Source organism: Syngnathoides biaculeatus, chromosome 8 (assembly GCF_019802595.1).
Source record: "Syngnathoides biaculeatus isolate LvHL_M chromosome 8, ASM1980259v1, whole genome shotgun sequence".
NCBI lineage: Eukaryota > Metazoa > Chordata > Actinopteri > Syngnathiformes > Syngnathidae > Syngnathoides > Syngnathoides biaculeatus.
The window spans coordinates 4,556,193-4,577,213 of NC_084647.1; the positions used below are offsets into that span (position 1 = coordinate 4,556,193).

At 41.8% G+C, this 21,021-nt stretch overlaps 2 protein-coding genes across 2 annotated transcripts in view; one reads left to right on the forward strand and one right to left on the reverse strand.

Moving 5' to 3' along the window:
* sorl1 (sortilin-related receptor, L(DLR class) A repeats containing) overlaps positions 1 to 21,021 on the reverse strand; it is a 131,968-nt gene that overhangs the window by 84,641 nt on the left and 26,306 nt on the right. The window contains exons 3-8 of the mRNA XM_061826560.1: positions 19,067 to 19,201; positions 15,726 to 15,887; positions 12,426 to 12,493; positions 9,625 to 9,805; positions 2,991 to 3,092; positions 2,739 to 2,908 (exon numbers count right to left, since the gene is read on the reverse strand). Coding sequence (XP_061682544.1) covers positions 2,739 to 2,908; positions 2,991 to 3,092; positions 9,625 to 9,805; positions 12,426 to 12,493; positions 15,726 to 15,887; positions 19,067 to 19,201 — 818 coding nt within the window. The remainder of the gene's footprint in view (positions 1 to 2,738; positions 2,909 to 2,990; positions 3,093 to 9,624; positions 9,806 to 12,425; positions 12,494 to 15,725; positions 15,888 to 19,066; positions 19,202 to 21,021) is intronic.
* LOC133504920 (uncharacterized) overlaps positions 20,721 to 21,021 on the forward strand; it is a 33,132-nt gene continuing 32,831 nt past the window's right edge. Inside the window, exon 1 of the mRNA XM_061827665.1 lies at positions 20,721 to 20,771. Coding sequence (XP_061683649.1) covers positions 20,721 to 20,771 — 51 coding nt within the window. The remainder of the gene's footprint in view (positions 20,772 to 21,021) is intronic.

Here is a 21,021-nt window from a genome sequence, read left to right on the forward strand (position 1 = left end):
TGTCTCTAAAGTAACACCAAAAGGTTGTGGGCCACTGATGTAGAAAACGGCAGACACGGCCTTTTTAATTGACCTATAAACATATGTTCAGTCATAAGCATAGTACAGTGTTCCCCCATTATTCGCACGGGTTACATTCCTTACATCCAGGCGAATAACAAAAATCTGTGAATAATAGATTCAGTATTAATATACCTCTGTATGAGATGTACTATAATTTTGCAACCATAAAATGCACTTAAAAGTTTTACATTTTCTCCTAAATTGAATTGACAGCATGCCTTATGTGCACAATTGTTGTGTGCCTTGTCTGATGAAGTACACTTGAATACATTGGTTACACTGTCAGCATGTATGCTAGCATGTTTTAGTGTTTATGTAAGCGACTGTATCATGACGCTGACAAGGCAGAGAGAAATAATTGCTGTTTATGTCTCTAAGCATGACAGATGAGCTCTTTTCAATATATAGGACACTGCGTAATAAATCAATGTTGATTAATGAGATCATTACAACCTATGATCTCTACTTCTGGTACTAAATTAAACGTGGTAGTATTTTAAACGGAGCATCCAGCCGTCATTTTCCAACCTGCTTATCCTCACAAGGGTTGCGGGAGAGCTGGAGCCGATTCCAGTTAACTTCGGCCAAAAGGGTGGCTACACCCTGAACTGGTCGCAAGTCAGATGAGATGCCGGACGGTGGAGCAGAATTTCCTCGAAGCCGTCTTAAAGTCATTCTCCATGGCCTCACCGAACTCCTTCTATGGCTGTGTTTTTGCCTCAGTGACCACATTCCGCTTGGCCAGCCAGTACTAGCTACCCACAGGCCAGAATGCCCGATAGGACTTTTTCTTCAGCTTGACAGCATCCCTCACTGTTGGTGTCCACTAACGTGTCCGCCACGACAGGCACCAACCACCTTACAGCCACAGCTCCGGTCGGCCGTCTCACCAATGGATAAGCGGAACATCGTCCACTCGGACTCAATGTCCCCCACCGCCCGGTCACAAGTCCAATGACACGACAATAACGTCGACGATCGAAATGCAACCCAAGGGGTCCTGGTGCCAAGTGCACATATGGACACCCTTGTGCCTGAACATGGTGTTCGTTATGGAAAATCCATGATGAGCACAGAAGTCCAATAACAGAACACCACTCGGTTCTGATCGGGGGGACCATTCTTCCTAATCACGCCCTTCCAGGTCTCACTGTCATTGCCCAAATGGCCATAGAAGTCCCCCAGCAGAATGCTGCAGTCCCCAGAGGGAGCGCTCTACAGCACTCCCTTCTAAGGAATCTAAAAAGGGTGGGTACTATGAACTGCTGTTTGGTGCATAGGCACAAACAACAGTCAGGACACGTCCCCCTACCTGAAGGCGGAGGGAGGCTACATTCTCATCTACTGGGATAAACCCCAACGTAGAGGCCCCGAGCCATGGGGCAATAAGTATCCCCACACCTGCTTGGTGCCTCTCACCGTGGGCAAGTCCAGAGTCCACCATTTATGCCAAGTTCATGTGCAGCAGCTCTGTTTCCTTCTTTATCGGCCAGCTTGATTGCTTTTAACTTGAAAGCTACATCATGTGGATTTCTTCTTGGATTTTCCAGGATGAGGGTATGTTCGTTTTATTCATGCACAAAGTGGAAAGTTACATTAAACTTGCGTCTTCCTCGACACATAAATTCTACCTGTCTCACTCTTACCTTTTCTGCTCGAGCGCCCCTGGGCGCCGTTAGAAAAAAAATGCATAAATTAGCCACATCATTGCATAAGCCGCAGGGTTGAACCTGCTATGCGCCTCTCACCCTGGAGTGGAACACAGTCTAACCCCTCTTGAGAGGAGTGGTACCAGAGCCCAAGCGGTGTGTAGAAGTGAGTCCAACTTTATCCAGACGGAATATCTCGACCTCACACATCATCTTAGGCTCCTTCCCTGCCAAAGCGGTGACATTTCTTGTCCCTAGAGCTATTTTCTGTTAGCGGGGAATCCGATCGCCAAGGTCCCTGCCTTCGGCCACCACCCAGCTCACATCGCACTCAACCCCTAAAGCCCCTCTCACAGTTGGTGAGCCCATGGGAAGTGGGACCCATGTTACCCTTTCGGGCTGTGCCCGGCCGAGCCCCATGGGCGCGGGCTCGGCCACCAGGCACTAGCCTTCGAACCCCATCTCCAGGCCTGGCTCCAGAGGGGGTAACCCGCGTCTGGGCAAGGGAAACCGAGATCCAATAATTATACTCCTCATAGGGGTTTTGGAGTCATACTTTGTCTGGTGCCTCACCTAGGACCTTTTTACCATGGGTGACCCTATCAGGGGCATGAAGCCCCAGACAAATTAGCTCCTAGGATCATCAGGACACACTAACTCCTCTACCACGATAAGGTGACGGCTCGAGGAGGGGCTATAGTAATACATTCGCTTTTGCTTTACATGAAAGGCAGCAGAATGTATAAAAGGACTATTAAGATGATTAATATTGTAAAATATCAAATTACTTTTAATAACAGCAGTTTTCAGAAGTAAATTGCCCAAGAGTTTCTAAAACTAGAGAGGTAAATAACAACTGACCTCATGGGTACCTACACTTTTGAGGATTTAGGAGCTTGAAAAAAAAAAGTGTATGTCAGTAGATATAGCCTTTTCTTCCAAACTACATGTACCCACAGCAATAAAGCTGACTCGGACTTAAAAAATGTTAAAGATGGTGAGCGTATGTGTCTATACAGTAAGTACCTGATGAGTGTATTGCTTCTGGAGCCCTCTGGACTGTAATATAGAACATTCTCCAGTGAGAGTGAAAAGGAAACACCCTGTGTGTCTGAGATGTACAGGTGTGTCATATTGTTTACGTGGTTGACACACACAAACACTTGATCCTCAGAAGCATCAGCGATGTAGTACTCCTGTTAGCAGAATAGAAAATAGACATAATCATGTTTGGACACATTGTGAAGACAGGTTTAATCAATACAAGAGGAAACTCACTGTGATTGGATGACGGGTTTTAAATTGGGCAGCTTTCATTGGCTGGCGGTTGTAGGAGACCCAAAGCTGAACAGATGGCGACTCAACACCGCCAATCAGTTTCTAAGAAAAAAAGTGTCAGTTACACAATTTTTAAATTACTTTATTTACTTCCCACATAGCTAGTATGTTAAGTGTCACGAATTACATTTTTTACACCCTCAGTCAGTATGCTCATAGTGCTTTGTCAGCGCCAATGTGGTTTTGAATGATATTCGGTATAAAACATTTGCTTTGGGTCAAAGGGCAATAAATTGATGGACTTATAAGATGGTCAATATTCTCAAACAAATGATTTTCCTCACTTCATGTTTTAACACCAATGTGGGAACTAGCTTCATTAACTTAGTTATGAGTTACTGATTGTCAATGTTTGTTCACAAAAGCAAAATATTCCATTAAAATGAAGGAAACAACTAATTCATTGGCGCCCGAGAACCAAGTCGTCTTCATGGACGCGTGGCAAAAACACCTAGTGAGTAGTGATCGGCGGAGCCCCCAAACAAATACTCGACAAGTGGAGACCCCTAGACCAGTGATTCCCAACCATTATTGAGCCAAAGCACACATGATACATTTGAAAAAAAAATGTGTCCCAGAAAAAGGATAAACAAGTCAATTACCATAATTTCCCACCGACAAGCCGCGACTTTTTTCCACATGCTTTCAACCCTGAGGTTTACGCAGTGATGCGGCACTAGCGTTAGTGCAGCACTAGCTTTAGCACTTTGCTAGCGGTAGTGTACCTGGTTATAAGCCTCGGTACACAGAAAGAGCTTCACGCTAGCGCCACGGAATGGATAGGTTTCCAATTACGCCATGTTGTGTGTCATAGTGGTCAGAGAACACAGGTGATAGGTGAAGCGTGAAGTTTTTTTCTATTGTTAATTTATCCGATTGGTTTAAGGGAATTCTGGGACTGTGGTGACGTCACTGGAAACCTATCCATTACGGTATACATTTTCTGCCATTGAATGGAAGAGCATTAGTTTGTTCTGCCTGTCTTTATACGCCGCTACCATAGATAAATGAACAAAGATGTTATAAATAAATAATTTTCTGACCAATTAAGTGAAATTTGATCATTTCCCAGGGCAAACCAAAAGAGCTCTCACGGCAGATTAATGTGTCACGCTGCATCGGTTAGAACCACTGCCCTAGATGATAGCATTCCACTGAACCGCCAGACAAACTGGAAACACTCCACAGTTCTCCTTTATGGAAGAGTGGGCTCGTTAGAGAGAGCTCACAAGATGGCGCCTGAACTGTGACACTTTCCAGGACTTCCTAATCGCACAATCACCAAAATGTGAAATATGTGACATGCAGAATGAATATAGGTCACAGCATGTTAGACAATACACAACCATGTATTCTCCATGGATGCAATGACTGTTTTTGAACTGACGCGTAGAACAAAGGCAATAGCTAACGTAAAATAGTGTTCATAAAGTGATGACTTTATGAAGCAATAGCAAAACCAAAATGATCACAATTATTTGTATTTTCATGATTGGGATAAACGTAATCTTAACATAAAATATATGATATATGTACATTTAGTGACATAAAACGGGAATATGGCAAGTTTCACAGACTGTTTTTAGCATGAGTCACAGTAGCAGCCGTGCCACCAATAAACACTATTCAGTCATTTCAGTTAGCGCTAGCATGTGATCAAAGACATGAGGATAAAGAGCCATTAACCAGTAATGAAACAGAATGAAAATAACAGGTGTAATGAAGCTCCAGTTGGTCATTTTTAGAGGGTGTCTTTGGCGGATGCTTGTCAAAGCTGACTGAGAAACAGCGCATGTAGTGTGGTATAAAGACAGGGTTCATACTCAGTCTGACCCAAAAAATTTAAGGGCTTTTTAGGGGCATTCTTAGGGGCTGACACGAAAAATTTAGGCCTGACACGGAAAAAATTTAGGGACGACACGAAAAATTTAGGGCCATCGTGGGAAATCAAGAGTAAGGAAAAAAGACAGTGCCATCAACCGTTCTTGGTTCATCAAATGTTCCAGTATCTCAGTACCTGTGACAGTGATCACCTGTCGCCCCATGTGGTAGTTCTCATTGATATGACCATTGTCAACGTCTTCACATAACAGTATACAGAAAAACAGATTCTAACTACAATTGCAACTATATACACAAATGTCTTCTACTGATGTCTGTTTCAGCACCCCGACTCTAGCTCCTTGAGCCTACCCAGTGCCTCCTCTATTTGTTGCTGCAGAGGTGCCAAAGTGGCTCTCTTGTCTTTGCTCTGCCTCTGAGTCCATTGGCCTCGGTGATAAACCTCAGATTCCTCTTTTCTTCTGCCTCCTCACACAGCCTGTCAGCCTTTTCAATAAGCGTAGATATGTCAGTCTCTATTCTGGTTGTTTTGGCTTTGAGGCAGTAGAGATGAAAAGTGGGCAGCGATCCCAAATATAGCCAGGTACGAAGTCTTCCTTTCCCCACAGTGGCAGTTTTTAGCAATGTCACTGTCTGGGAACATGACTGCAAACACTTTCGAATTATTTTCACAAGATTTGTAACTGTAATGGCTGCAGATCACTTTTAAAGTCCACATGATCTCTGCCTTTAACGAGTCCGTCTTCGTGTATTGAACTACGTTCATAAAGCCTGACTTCTGGCTGGACAACTGTAGGTGCACATTAGGGATCGCAACCGGTTACAAATAACCGGTTATAACCGGTTTTCTTTTTTTTAATACCGAAACCGTAATCGGACTTTCGAAATCGGTTAAAATTTCCAATCATTTCTTCCGGTTCCGGTACTCCACATTGCACTATTTTTTCAACATCATTTCCACTTTTTTCAAGTTTCGCTGTTAGAGTAAAGTTGGACTCAAAAGAACATTCAGTTAAATCAAAGAAACATCAAACATGGCATCGAGGAAATGCTCGGTATACTTTCATGCCCTTTCTGAAAGTCCGAAAGAAGAATGTTAACATTAAAACATTTTTCCCAAAAAAAAAAAAATTTAACTTAAACGAGTGCGTTGTTGGAAGCCACATTCAACGAGCTTGTTTTGTCAATATTGTATACAAACTACCCCATTAACGACCGATGGTGTAGCGCCGGAGAAAAGGAGTCGGAGTGTCGGACACAGGAACAAAACTTGTTTTATTGGCAGACATCAAAACACTACTCGCATAAAGGGGGAAACTCTGTGAGCTCGTCACTCCAGAAGAGCAACAACAAAAATAATCCGTGTGGAACCCCGCACCCTAACTCGAGGTCCCGCGGGTGAATTATGTAAACACCACAATGGTACCGGTTTTAAAATCGTTTTTTTTTTGCTACAGCTGTTCGGTTAAAACCGGTTATGAAAGTAAGCGTTTTTTTGCGATCCCTAGTGCGCAGGCACTCCTAGTACCATTGCCTGAAGTTGATGCTTCACTATCTTGATATTTTAGAAACAGATTCATACCAACGGAAGATGAGAGAGTCTTCGCCAAATCACCGTGTCTCCTGTTTTTCCGGTGCGACTCCAGCGCTTTGACGCCCATCTTTTCAAGCTGGTAACTCTGCTTGCACAGATGGCAGTAAAACATGTGCCGATCTTTTGGATCTCAACGAACCCAGCTCCCAAACTCCTCACTTTCAACCCAAGCTTCTTGAAAAATGCACTTCCCCGTGATACAAGTTGGATCCATGAAAGAACTACGCTACGTCGTAACGAAGACGAAGTGAAATGCCTACTCACGGAAACAAACAATGGAATATCGACACGATGGCGACTAGTTGTCAACACGGTGACTTCCGTTGACAATTTCCAGCTGTTTTGGACACCAGACGAATCGCTATTTTTTTTAAAATAAAAGATTAATTTATTTTTTAGGGAGAATTTTGGCGGTAGGGGTCCTCCCTTTGATTTTTTTTAATTTAAGGCCTTTTTAGGGGCTTGGCCGGTTTTTGCGGATTTTAAGGACTTTTAGGAGCCCCTAAATGCACCTTTGAGAATTTAGGGGTTTTTAGGGACTTTTAGGGCCGCGTGCGAACCCTGAAAGAGCTACTTTTATTTTCGTCACTGACAGTTTTCATTGGATTCATCAGGTAAAGGTGAGTTAGCGTCATTATCCCCATCACGTAATTTTGGTCCATAACTGGGGAGTCTACGTCAATCAACTTGCCATACATTCATTGTACAGCTACATCACAAATTGAACATGCACAGCTCTAAGCGGATACTGTGGTGAGTACTGTACACTTAGTATTTTAATCACATTTACTCAATCATAAAATAATGGATTAATAGTTATAGAAGTGAGCTTCTAAAGAGAGAACTTGGGCAGGAATAAAAGCAAGAGTCCTAGTATCACTGACACAATTAATTTGAAGAAGCGATCAGTACACAACCTTTGCTTTTTACTCCACAGATTATGAATATCGTCAATGATTGATGTAAAACAATATCTGATGGGTTATATACTATTTATGTGACTTGAGTCCATCTGACGGCACAATTAAAATCCAGATATGTATTTTCAAAATTAAGGAAAGCTTCTGTGCATTTAGCTGTAAAATAGGTGTGCAGCATTCTTTAGCTGAACAGAGGGCAGCGATGTTTTTTTTTCTTTTGCTTTATTGTAATGGATGACCATTTACTATAAAAGCATGCAATACAACTTTAATCATTTCATTAGCAAAGAGAAACCATTATCTGGTTATCCATACCAGAATGGGCAGCAACAAACAAAAACTACCACAATTTCCAGACTATAGAGCGCACCTGATTATCAGCCTCACCCAGTACATTTTTAAAGGAAAAAACATTTTGTACATACATAAGCCGCACCTGTCTATAAGCCGCATGAGCCCATGTTGAAACATGAGATATTTACAAAGAAAGACGGTACACAGAAAGAGTTTTTTTTACATTGCTATAGTTCTTCCCGCTGCCGCTTCCAACATCTCACCATCGATTCATTTATGCCAACTTTATGTGCAGCAGCTGTTTCCTTCTTTATTGGCCAGCTCGATTGCTTTTAACTTGAAAACCGCGTCATATGCAATTCTTCTTGCATTTTACATAGTGAGGGTCTGTTCATGGTAATTTTATTTATGCACAAAGCGCAAAGTTACATTAAACCCGTATCTTTCTCGACCCATATATTCCATCAGTCTCACTGTTACCTTTTCTGATCGAGCGCCCCTGGGGGGTGTTAGAAAAAAAAATGCATAAATTAGCTGCATCATTACATAAACTGCAGGATTGAACGCGTGTGACAAAAGTCACGATTTATAGTCTGGAAATTACAGCATTTTCATAGGTTAAAAGAAAAGCGATAAATATGTAAGACTATTTCAAAAGTAGAGGTCTGTGGCTGTATATAAAAAAGTATTTTTCATCACAATCAAGTTCCCTTTAAAGATTCTCAGAGGGGAACTTTATCAAATGTTTCATAGACATTAGCCATTAAGGTGCCCTCTCACCATCATAATATTTACAAGGGTTAGAGGTTAGTCCACATCAGACTAATCCTTCACAGTGGGCCTCTCTTTCCAATCACACTGTACCAACAGGGTGGTGTGAGCTCACACCAGACTGATGGCAAATCTGTCCATGGAAAAAACAGAGGAGATGATATCCAAATCATATTCACCATCTGTTCCACTATCTGTTTTTTTCTGCTGTCTCTTTCTGCCTTCAAATACACAAACACTGAAGACTGGAAATGTGCACCACATTACCAACAGACAATTATTGATTTGTGCTGGAGCGATGCTGTTGCTCCAGTTCATTAAGTTCACTATTAATTAAGTGAAAACAAACCTGGGGTTGAATAAATTTCTTGAGAATGCAGGCAGATATATAACAGGAGCAGCAGTAAATACTGTAGATGCTTTCATTTGCAAGATATATTGGAAGTCAGAGATATAAATGAGGAATTGGTTCCACGGCCATGAAGAAACAACAATTATTTTATAGTGACTAAATGCAACGGTAAAACACAAGACCCATGTTAATCTATACATTATAACCCTTAATAGTAAATATATGTTTTTTTAACTAACTTAATCTAATCCGAATTCAATAGGTTGAGTCAACAATACGCCTAGAAAGTGCACTCAAGCCCATGGAAGCAAAATATTTTTACAAACAAGAATGACAAACCTGTTTTTGTCAATGGATGTGAGAAGTCCATCTTAAGTTCTTATTGTGTTGACATTGTTTGTTCTGACAGTGTCACTCCCAACATGCCCAAGTGTCAACATGACAAACACTAAGCAGATTTTGCCCTACTTAAAAACAAAAAACTTTAAATAATGACTTGCAGTGTTTTTGTTTTTTTAACAGACATGTGAGTCCAAAGTTCATTCGGATAGGTTCTAACTCTGCTTGGCCCTGCTCTAGATAAGATGAACAACAAATAGATTGTTGATGGTTCTCTCATTCCATATTGTTAACTAAGATGGGGTTTATTTGTTGGTTTGTTAGTCACGAGGGCAAATATGTGTCATCATGTGACAGTGAATACTGCACTTGACATTTAAAACAGGATAGAAAACACTTATTATAATGTATTTCACATGACAAGGCATGGAATTCCTACAGTGTTACAGGAAGCAGTCTTACCCTTGCAGTGGTGGCAAACATGTACTTTTCCCTGAGCTGGAAGCTGTCAACCTGCTCCAGGATCACTTTGCGGTTCTGCTCGCTCTGGAAGAAGTCAGTACTGCTGAGTATGATGGAGAAACCCTGGGGCTCATGCCTCTGGACTACCACTGTTGTGGGGGGGTCAAAGGGCTCAACGCCCCTGGAAAGAAGAATGAAGATATTGTACATAAAACAGGATGACACATCATTCTCCTCACATGCTACTTTTTAGTTGCATTGTCTATTTTTCAGTGGCACGGTGGATCAGCTGGAAAAACGTTGGCCTAACAGTTCTAAGGTCCTTGGTTGAATACCGGACCGGCCTGTGTGGAGTTTGCATGTTCTCCCCGTGCCTGCGTGGGTTTTCTCTGGGCACTCTGGTTTCCTCCCATATCCAAAAAACATGCAACATTAATTGAACACTCTAAATTGCCCCTAGGTGTGATTGTGAGTGTGGCTGTCTGTCTCTATGTGCCTTGCGATTGGCTGGTCACCACTTCAGGGTGTACCCTGCCTCCTGGCCGTTGACAGCTGGGATAGGCTCCAGCATATCCCGCGACCCTAGTGAGGATAAGTGCTTAAGAAAATGGATGGATGGATGGATGGATGTCTATTTTTCACCATCACGTTTCCAGCCATATTTACACTATGTGCTTGATATATTCAGAATTAATGTTTATCTGTCTGTTACACCAGAAGGGCTCATACATAGACAACAATTAAACTGTTTAAAAATGACTTCCTTTCACTACATTGCTGGTGCGACCAACAGAAAAAAAAGATATTAATCAAAAGCAACAGAGTTTCCACGCAAGTAGGTGCAAACTACACTGGACCATGTCATCACCTGGAATCAAAAAAAGTGACTTGAGTCAACTCAAATCTCAGTCACAATGACTAAAGTCTCCATCTCTGTTGAATTAAGTTTTCAAATCCAGAAATAAAAAGAGGTCAGTAAGGGTCCTAGAACAGATTGTGTTCAAATTTACACGCTATAATCGTATTGGTTACATAAAACTGACTAAAATGTTGTCACCCTAAAATCATCTGCAAGTAGTATAGAGTTTGGAAAAGAAATTGGTAAATCCTATGTGTGTTACAAGGCTTTTTCGGAAAACATTTATCTAAACTAAATGAAGAGGCTTGGCTCTGTCTTATCATTAACCTTCCAAACACTGCTTTCTTTCTGAGGCTCGAGAGCTGAACACAAGAAGCACTGTCTTTGCAATGCTCTGTCACTGTGGCTTTTAGTCAACGGTCCTTGCTAAAACTTGTGGACGCCGTCTAAATCAAAGTGGATGTCAGACTATTTGCACTGACCAATGTTGACTCTCTAAGTCCCTTCCTTTGAGATAACTAATAACAACTAAAGGTGCTTTCACACCTGTAGTTCACTTTCTCTGGTCCAAAATAGTTGATGCATTTCCAAATAATATCACTGTGGTACCTGGTTTAGGTCATGTTTAATCAGTAGAAATCTGTCGACCAAAAGTATACCAAAATGAGTCACAACAAATGTGAAATTACTTTCAGTGTGGTTTATCTGTCACAAGAATGCAAACAGGAAAAAGCTTTGCTGTACAGACCAGTAAGTAATAAGCAAACTAAGCACCACAAATAAACACAAAAATGGAGCAAAATTGAAATGTCTTCAGTGCCCAATAAAATTATGACTAAAGCACATTTTCCTTGGTTGTGTGGTGGTATCAGAAGTCTATGTGGGTTCCAACTGCAAACACGGAAAAACCCAACCAACAATGTTAAAGGGCAACTAACAACTCTTTTACTACAATATCAGAGTAACAGGTTTGTAACATAATTGCTCACTGGCTTTCTACATTCACACTTTGGAATCACTTAAACTTTGGAGTCAAGTTACACTTTCAATTCAATAATTCAAACTCAGTTAAATGAGCTGCACAATATTTTCAATTCTGGATTCACTTCTATTGGACCGAATTGCAAGATGGAACAAAAATTTCTTCCAGCACACTTCAATATCCCATAATTTGACTGGCATTTCTTCAAAATTAGTCAAAAATATTCCAGTAAAAAAAGTAAAACTTAAGCATAATGACAAATTCATGGAATAGGTGGAATGGAACATGTATAGTGCATGTTGTCTTTTCTCAGTAATGCTCCAGCTCAGTTGTGCAATGACAGTGATAAATACAATATGTTAATGACTTAACATTTAAAATTTTTAATATACATTAACTCAACATAAGTCTCCATTAACATGAAATTTTCAACAGAACATTTAAAGCCACTATGACGAAAAAAATCCGTCACCAATTCTATCTAACAGATAAAACCCACACGGCAGGGTCACACTGACAAAATGAAAGTAAACGAAGGTTTCAGCCCACATATCTGAGCAAGGCCTGAAATTTAAATAATGAACCAATGACTTTCCTTTTGCTCAGGGAAACAGCCACAATAAAATGATCACCATAATATTTAGATTTAACTGAAACCATCATTATTTGGACATTTAGAATAATGTGTAAGTCTTGTTAGCACACTTATTGGCTTTAGTAATGAATGATGGAAGATGTGCAACAAGTAGAATTGTACAAGTAGATGATGTATTGACTCTCATAGAAACTTTTACATTTTGTATCAACCATCATCTTGTGCAGGGAATATTTTCAAGACATTGTAGATTCAGTTTTCACAGTAAATAAAGAAAAACATAGTTCAGGATTTTTATTTAGTGTTTTCAGTCATCTCAGTGCATGACATACTGTGCTTGTCATGAGTTCATATTGTCATCTTACCAAAAGTAGGTCTTCACATGCTCCTGGATCAACACCCAAGTCTCCCCAAAGTCGTCCGACTTCCACAGCTTCAAGAGTGTGATGGGGAGAGAGTAGAAGAAGAAGAGAAGAGGGGGGGGGTGCTTTTAAGAAATGTAGGTCATGTTCATTCCTTCATTTTGTCTTTGCAAATGAAACAAGTGGAGGAGTGTTTAGCCGCTAGCTTATTGTGCATCAACTCAAAAAGAAAGAACAAATAGGAGCCCTTATGTACCAAAACAAGCAGTGGTTACGCTTCAGGATTTCCATTACGCATTTTCATAAAACTGACTATTGATTCCAATAAACAAATAGAAAAAGTAGTTTAAAAAAAATGTACTACCAATGTTACTTAGTTTCTCACAACTAAGTAAGCAATACAACTAAAGGGTTGGTAACAAAAATCTCATGCAACTACCCAAAGGTTTCTTTAATTTTAAAACATTACACTAACAGTTATACATCTACTCACATTAAAATTGTATGAAAAGGTTATTTGAAAAAAAATGTACAGTATGAAGTTGTATTTGTAAGTGATTACTGTTAGAGCATTGGTTTGTTAAACCAGGGGTTGTGGGTTCGTATCCCACCGGGGCCTCCACTCCCTGAGAAGGGTTGGGTCACGAAGGGCATCCAGCGTAAAAATTGTGCCAAAGAAATATGTGCATTCATCTGAGATGACACACTGTGGCAACCCCGAAAGGGACTAGCCGAAAGAAACTGTGTAACAGTATAATTATCCAGATCCTCATCGTCTCAATAAATCTGTTTTCAAAATGTACAGCTAAGAAAATAAGTATTTGAACACACTGCTGTTTTGCAAGTTCTCCCACTTGGAAATCATGGAGGGGTCTGAAATTTCCATCGTAGGTACATGTCCACTGTGAGAGAGATAATCTAAAAAGAAAAAATCCAGAAATCACAATGAATTATTTTTTTAATGATTTATTTGTGTGATACAGTTGCAAATAAGTATTTGATCACCTGAGAAAACCAATGTTAATATTTGGTACAGGAGCCTTTGTTTGCAATTACAGGAGTCAAACGTTTCCTGTAGTTGTTCATCAGGTTTGCACACACTGTTGGAGGGATTTTGGCCACCTCCTCCACACAGATCATCTCTAGATCAGGCAGGTTTCTGGGCTGTCGCTGAGAAACAAAGAGCTCCCTCCAAAGATTTGCAAAGTATTTGAACACATGTCTATCAGCTAGAATTCTGACACTCAAAGACTTGTTAGTCCGCCTTTAAAAGTCCACCTCGACTCCATGTATTATCCTGAATGAGAAGCACCTTTGTGAGGTTGTTAGCTGCATAAAGAGACCTGTCCATCCCATACAATCAGTAAAACTCAAACTTGTAATATGGCCAAGACCAAAGAGCTGTCCAAAGACACCAGAGACAAAACTGTACAACTCCACATGGCTGGAAAGGGCTACGGAAAAATTGCCAAGCAGCTTGGTCAAAAAGGGGCCACCGTTGAAGCAATCATGAGAAAACGGAAGAAGCTAAACATGACGGTCAATCTCAATCAGAGTGGAGCCCCATGCAAGATATCACCTCGTGGGGTCTCAATGATCCTGAGAAAGGTGAGGAATAAGCCCAGGACTACACGACAGGACTTGGTCAATGACCTGAAAAGAGCTGGAACCATCGTTTCCAAGGTGACTGTTGGTAATACACTAAGACGTCATGGTTTGAAATCCTGCATGGCACGAAAGGTTCCCCTGCTTAAACCAGCACGTTAAGGCCCGTCTTAAGTTTGCCAATGACCCTTTGGATGATACATAGGAGTCATGGGAGAAAGTTTAGTGGTCAGATGAGACAAAAAAGGAATTTTTTGGTCATAATTCCACTAACTGTATTTGGAGGAAGACGTTTGAGGAGTTCCATCCCAAGAACACCATCCCTACTGTGAAGCATGGGGGTGGAAGCATTATGCTTTGGGGGTGTTTTTCTGCACATGGGACAGGATGACTGCACTATTTACAGAGAGGATCACCGCGGCCATGTATTGTGAGATTTTGGGGAACAACCTCTTTCCTTCAGTCAGAGCATTGAAGATGGCTCGTGGCTGGGTCTTTCAACGTCACAATGACCCGAAGCACACAGCCAGGAAAACCAAGGAGTGGCTCCGTAAGAACCATATCAAGGTTCTGCCGTGGCCGAGCCAGTCTCCAGATCCAAACCCAGTACAAAATATTTTCAACTGTATCACACAAATAAATCATTAACCCATTTGTGGGCAACGTTCCATTTTTGGGACATCATGATTTTCACGCATTATATCCTTCAGTATATCAAAATATTTAAGTGTTTTAAACTGAAGCCATAATTTGGTATCAGGAGAGGATAAATCATCGGTCAAAGTTAGCACGGAGTTATTTCCCTTTCATTCCTGACCTAATATGGCTGCCTCAAGTTATCATATAACTTAGCCATATACAAAAAGAAGTGGTATTTCCTTGATTGTGACCTGTTTGGAGACTTTTATCTCAATAAGGCAAAAAATTGCCACCCTACCCTAAAAAAAAAAATCATACATTGTGGTTTCTGGAATTTTCTTGCTAGATTATCTCTCTCACAGTGGACATGCACCTACAATGTAAATTTCAGACCCCTCCATGATTTCCAAGAGTGAGAACTTGCAATATAGCAGGGTGCTCAAATACTTATTTTCTTCACTGTACACACAAAAAGATGCTTAATCTATGGACGTGATGTGAGGATCACCATAATACACTCGTATGTTTGTATCCATATTGGAAGGAACTGCACAAAGGAAATGACTGACACTTTATTTTTAATGAGACAAGTGGTGACGATGGCACCTATCCAGGTGGTTACCTTGTAACGCAATCGTGTCTGTCCTTGTCTTTTTCTTTGTCTTTGGAGACTGTACGTGACTTATTTGCAGTAGTGAAGACATTTTAGAACGTTCAGGTTTAAACAATCATATCATCAACCACAATCAGTCACGGATTGTCTGAGAACCTGTTTTGTGGGTTTGGTCACATATCTAACCGTCACAGAGATAGGTGTGACATTAATTTTGGTCAGCAGCATGGTGTGATATTTCCTAAAATGGCCACACCCTCAGTTTGCTGGAGATTGACAAATTATTCTGTAAAATTTTATTTTTTCACAAACAATATTTATCATAACACCATACATATTCTGACTTGTGGTGGAACACACAAAGTATTTTTGCAAAAATAAATAAATAATCAATCTTTAATCTGGATGTTTACTTCCCCTCCAAGACAGACTATGCCAATCCTTACCTGCTTGTTTGGGTGAGAACTGTCATATCCAAGCACAAGGTCGGGTGCTGTGCTGTGAATCAACATGTCTGTTGGCTTGAATGGAAGGGAGAAACCTTGCACACTCTTGCAGAAGTCAAAGGTGTTCCACAGGTAATTGTTGGTGGAGTCGACAAAGAGGTACTGCAAAACAAGGAAGGATACGGTATACCACAAAACAGGGAGGATAAAACATCAGTAGACAACATCCATCCATTTTCTTAGCCGCTTATCCTCACGAAGGACACGGGAGTGCCAGACCCAATCCCAGCTGTCATTGGGCAGGAGCCAGGGTACACGCTGAACTGGTTGCCAGGCAATCACAGGGCACAAAGAGAGACAACAGTCGCACTCACAATCACACCTAGGGCCAATTTAGAGTCTCCAATTATTGTATATTTTTGTCTAGAGAAAGCCAATGACAAAGTACCAAGAGAGGAACTGTGGTACTGAATGCGCAAGTCCGGTGTGGCGGAGAAATATGTTAGAATGGTACAGGACATGTATGAGGACAGCAGAACAGCGGTGAGATGTGCCATAGGCGTGTCAGAAGAATTTAAGGTGGAGGTGGGACTGCATCAGGGATTCATTCTAAGCCCCTTCCTGTTTGTGGGAGTAATGGATAGGCTGACAGATAAGATTAGGCTGGATTCCTCTTGGACCATGATATTATGATCTGCAGTGAAAGCAGGGAGCAGGTGGAGGAACAATTAGAAAGATGGAGGCACGCACTGGAAAGGAGAGGAATGAAGATTAGCCGAAAAAAACGGAGTATATGTGCATGAGTGAGAGGGGCGGTGGGGGAAGAGTGAAGCTCCAAGGAGAACAGATAGCAAGGGTGGACGACTTCAAATACTTGGGGTCAGCAATACAAAGCAATGGAGAGTGTGATAAGGAAGTGAAGAAACAGGTCCAAGCAGGGTGGAACAGTTGGCGGAAGGTGTCTGATGTTCTATGTGACAGAAGAGTCTCTGCTAGGATGAAGGGTAAAGACTCTAAAACAGAAACAACAGGAAGCAGAAGTTGAGGTAGCAGAAATTAAGATGTTGAGGTTCTCGCTCAGAGTGAGCTGGTTGGATAGGATTGGAAATGAGCTCATTCGAGGGACAGCCAAAGTTGGATGTTTTGGAGACAAGGTTAGAGAGAGCACACTTCGATGTTTTGGACATGTCCACAGGCGAGAGAGTGAGTAAATTGGTCAAAGGGTGCTGAGAATGGAGCTGCCAGACAAAAGAGCAAGAGGAAGACCAAAGAAAAGGTTGATGGCTGTTGTGAGGGAGGACATGAAGACTGTGGGTGTTAGAGAAGAAGATGCACGAGATGGGCTCAGATGGAAAAAGATGACACACTGTGGCGACACCTAATCGGGACAAGCTGAAAGCAAAAGAAGAATTAATGTACGTTTTTGGGATGTGGGAGGAAACTGGATTGCCTGGAGAAAATCCACAGAAGAACAGGGAGAACATGCAAACTCCACACAGGCGGAGCCAGGATTTGAACCCCGGTCCTCAGAACTGTGAGACCAACGCTCTACAGCTGCTCCACCGTGCCCCATAGTCTGTATATGTATGTATATATCAGCTAAGTTCACCCCAAAAATTAGTTGACACAAAAAAGTCTGCCTCAAATTTTGCTGCAAAAATGATCAAGAAGGCGGCAGCAGAGATATGTAGATCAAAGGGACACGCAGTATGTAATCACATCATGTGACTAAAAAAGACCAATCACGAGAGATGATTTGTGCAACATTATAAGGTCTAGTAACAGTTTTTATTGTGTGCGCATCAAGTGATTCAGAGGGACCGCACGGGCCAATGGGTTGGTCACGTCATGCAATTTGGGCGTTGTCGGCCGCGCGAGCGCAGGAGTGTAAACAGGCCTTTACAGATTGCTACCATGTTGGCACCCTACCTGTTGTTAGCAAGAGGACTCTGGCATGCCATCCGGAAGCTGTTGGATAAAAGTGGAGCGGAGCATGGAATGGACTGCCGGTATAAGAGTAGTACGTTTTTTTTTAGATCCAATCCGATCAGATTCTTTTTTTTTTTTTTTACCAAATTTGGACCGATTTTCATTCTCAAAGAACGGATCAGGACAGCACTGCTGTTTACATTGTGAGAGATGAGAGCATGCACGAGTCCCAGCCTCCGCTCATGGAGTATAGTTTGAATGTGGAGCAGACCTTCCCGGACTCCCTGGTCATTGTATTTCGTGACTTTAACAAGGGAATATAAGTCATGAACTACTAAATCACAAATAGTTTAATAAATGGCATACTAGAAAAGAGAACATGTGGGATCACTGCTACACTACAGTTAGCATAGCCGTGCCCAGCGGCAGGCTCAAATTTGGAGATCACGTGATGGTACACCTGATCGCTGCAAACAGTGGTTGTTGTCAGGACTCCAAAGAGTTGGACAAGCGAGACATTGCAGGAGCGTCACACGTGTTTGGAAACAACAGAGTGGGAGAGGTTCAGGACTGTGAAAGAGTTGATGAGTACACAAACACTGTAACCCCATATATTAATATCTATGTTCTTTAATACCAATGAGGTGAAGAATATTAACTGTGTATTCAGACAGACTCCAGCACAAGTTCACTTCATACAAATCTGCATCAGTTTGGAGATGATGATAGGTAAATTACAAACTACAAATCTAAAGGCCCCCAAGGTGTGAACGACCAGGCCCTGGCCCAGATCCTCACCACACACTACACTCCCTTCAATCTCTCATCAACCCTCAAAACCTCTCCAGACATCTCTGCGCTCTCCCCACCCCAGTGGCCTCAACTGACCCCCACATTCCTATCCTCACCACCCACCCTCAACCCCTGCTCTCCCTGTGCTCTTTGAATCCAAGAGCAGGATCTGCACAAAATGTTCAAACACCTGAACCCTCATAAAGCCCCCAGGCCTGAGAGTCTCCCCAAAAACACTAAAGGCTTCATTATACTGTGATGGATATGGTATGTGGAACCCATAGGAACAGTGAGTATGTCACCAAAGCATGTGACTAAACCGGACCAATCATGAGAGATGATCTCTGCGCCATTCTACAAAGTTTTCGCCATGTGCGTGTCAAGTGATACACAGGGGCTTAAGGGCCAATGTGTCGGTCATGTGATGCAATGCGGCCGTTGTCGGCTGCGCGGGAGGAAAAAAAGGCCTTAAGATACTGCGAATGAGCTGGTTCTTGTTTTCAGGTAAATTTTTAACACCTCCCTTGAGTTAAGCCATGTGCCAGCCTGCTTCAAGTTCTCCAACATCATCTCTGTTCCAACCAGACATGTAACAAGACAACAAGTAATAATGTACTTACCCTCTTGTTATCAGCAGGACTGTGATAAAACTGAGAGATGACCTGTGTGCTGTCATTCTTGGCCTTGGCCTCAGACAACTGGAATTTCCCAGAGACAAGTGTGAAGGTGGAGCCATAGTCATAAGACACATAGACCTGGATTCAAAGCAGAAACAGATAATGAGTAGCGACCTACTTTCTGAAAAAGTACTGATATGCATTATAACCCCCCTTTGGAAACATTTTTAGCCACATAACCCCTCTATCAGGCTGACAAAGCTGGTGCATCAAACTGGACTCAAACACTAAAGTACAGGAAGACAACACTTTGTGCCCCACCTATCAACTTTTGACTTTTTTTTGCCACTTTTGGGTATAAATTTTTGGTTTTAATTTTGTTGTGTTTAATTTGTTCCTGACTGCTATTTTTTTGTCAGCTTCCCAAGGAAACAATGTGAAAGTGTTAATAGTCACATTAAGTCTCGGTCCAGTACTTATTATCAAGTTAGAAACCTAGGAGTAAGATTGAAATTTAAAATTTTAACAGTCACATTATATCATTAAGAGCTGCACCTTTTTCACATCTCAGTTATTTTGCAAAACAATACAACAAACAGAGTGTCTACATTACATTTCAAATTATTACGCAAATTATTTTTTGCTCATATTGTCAAAAATAGTTCATACATATGGATAATTTTCAAGTAATCAACTGTCATATGTTTTTAAACAAACCACTCTCTCAAAGATAAATATTTTTTATTAAAATTTAAAATACAGTTTACGCAAAGTTTCAAGACATTTGACAAGTTTTGAAGAAGTAAAAAGTTATTTATTGAATTTGCAGTTTCAGGTAATAAACTGAAATAAAACACTACAGTATTTCAATCAAAACCATCATATACAATCCCGAGCCAAAGTATTGGAAGTGAAAAGTCAAGTCCTTTATTTTTATCGTATACTGAAAAAATGGGTTTCAGATCAAAAGATGAACATGAGACTAAAGTTCAGAATTACAGTTTTGATTTCATGGTATTTACGTCTCGATTTGTGAAAGGGCCACTGTCATGAAATGCATGATTTTTAGTATGTTATTAATAAAAAAAAACGGCAGCCGACATGGACCCATGCGTTTTTTCACCACAAAACGTGATTTTGACGTGTACAGATTTTTGTAACTCCCGCCATAAAAATACTCTTGAGGGATTTGTTTTTGAGAAGAAGCAGGAAGCTGCGTACATGGCAGGACGGCCCTCAAGTGGACTTCTTGGTTTCTATGAGTTTTACCTCCGGGAAGGTAGCCCGTTGTTCCTTCGTGTTAGCCAAAATGCTGGCTTGTTGCATTGCTGGACATTGCTTGAACACTCGGGAGGATGGATTTACCCTTCATCAGTTTGAAAGTGACCCGGTTTGTTGTGAAAAATGGACGGGTGCAATGGACGAGAGCTTCGTGGGTTCCAAATGACAGGTAGGTGTGTATACAGCTAGTAAAAAAAAAAAATAATAGTTTGGGGCGGACCACATAATCGGTCTCTCATAACGTGACAAAAGATCCGGGTTCGTATGACAGGCGTGCTAAATGTGTCAATGTGCGTGTCGGACGGCATCGGGCTCGCCGGCGAAGGCTGCTGCGTTGCCTCGCGGACGGCAGCGGCTACGAAAAGCGCTCCCGACAATGGCCCACTCACCCGCGTGCAACTACAACGCCGCAAAGCAGCCCGGCTCGGTTCCGTGATAAGCCACCTCGGCGACAAAAATAAGCCACCCCGGCCAAGGCTTTGGCGAAGGCTGCCGCGTCGGGCTCGCGGACGGCGGCGGCTCTGAACAATCCTGCCAACAACGCTACACTCAGCCGGGTGCGACAACGCCGTAAAGCGCCCCGGCTCAGCGGTGTTCGTTCATCGCGGACGGCGGCTATGAACAATTCCGTACAGCAGCCCGGCTCGGTGCCATGATAAGCCATCTCTGCGTCGAAA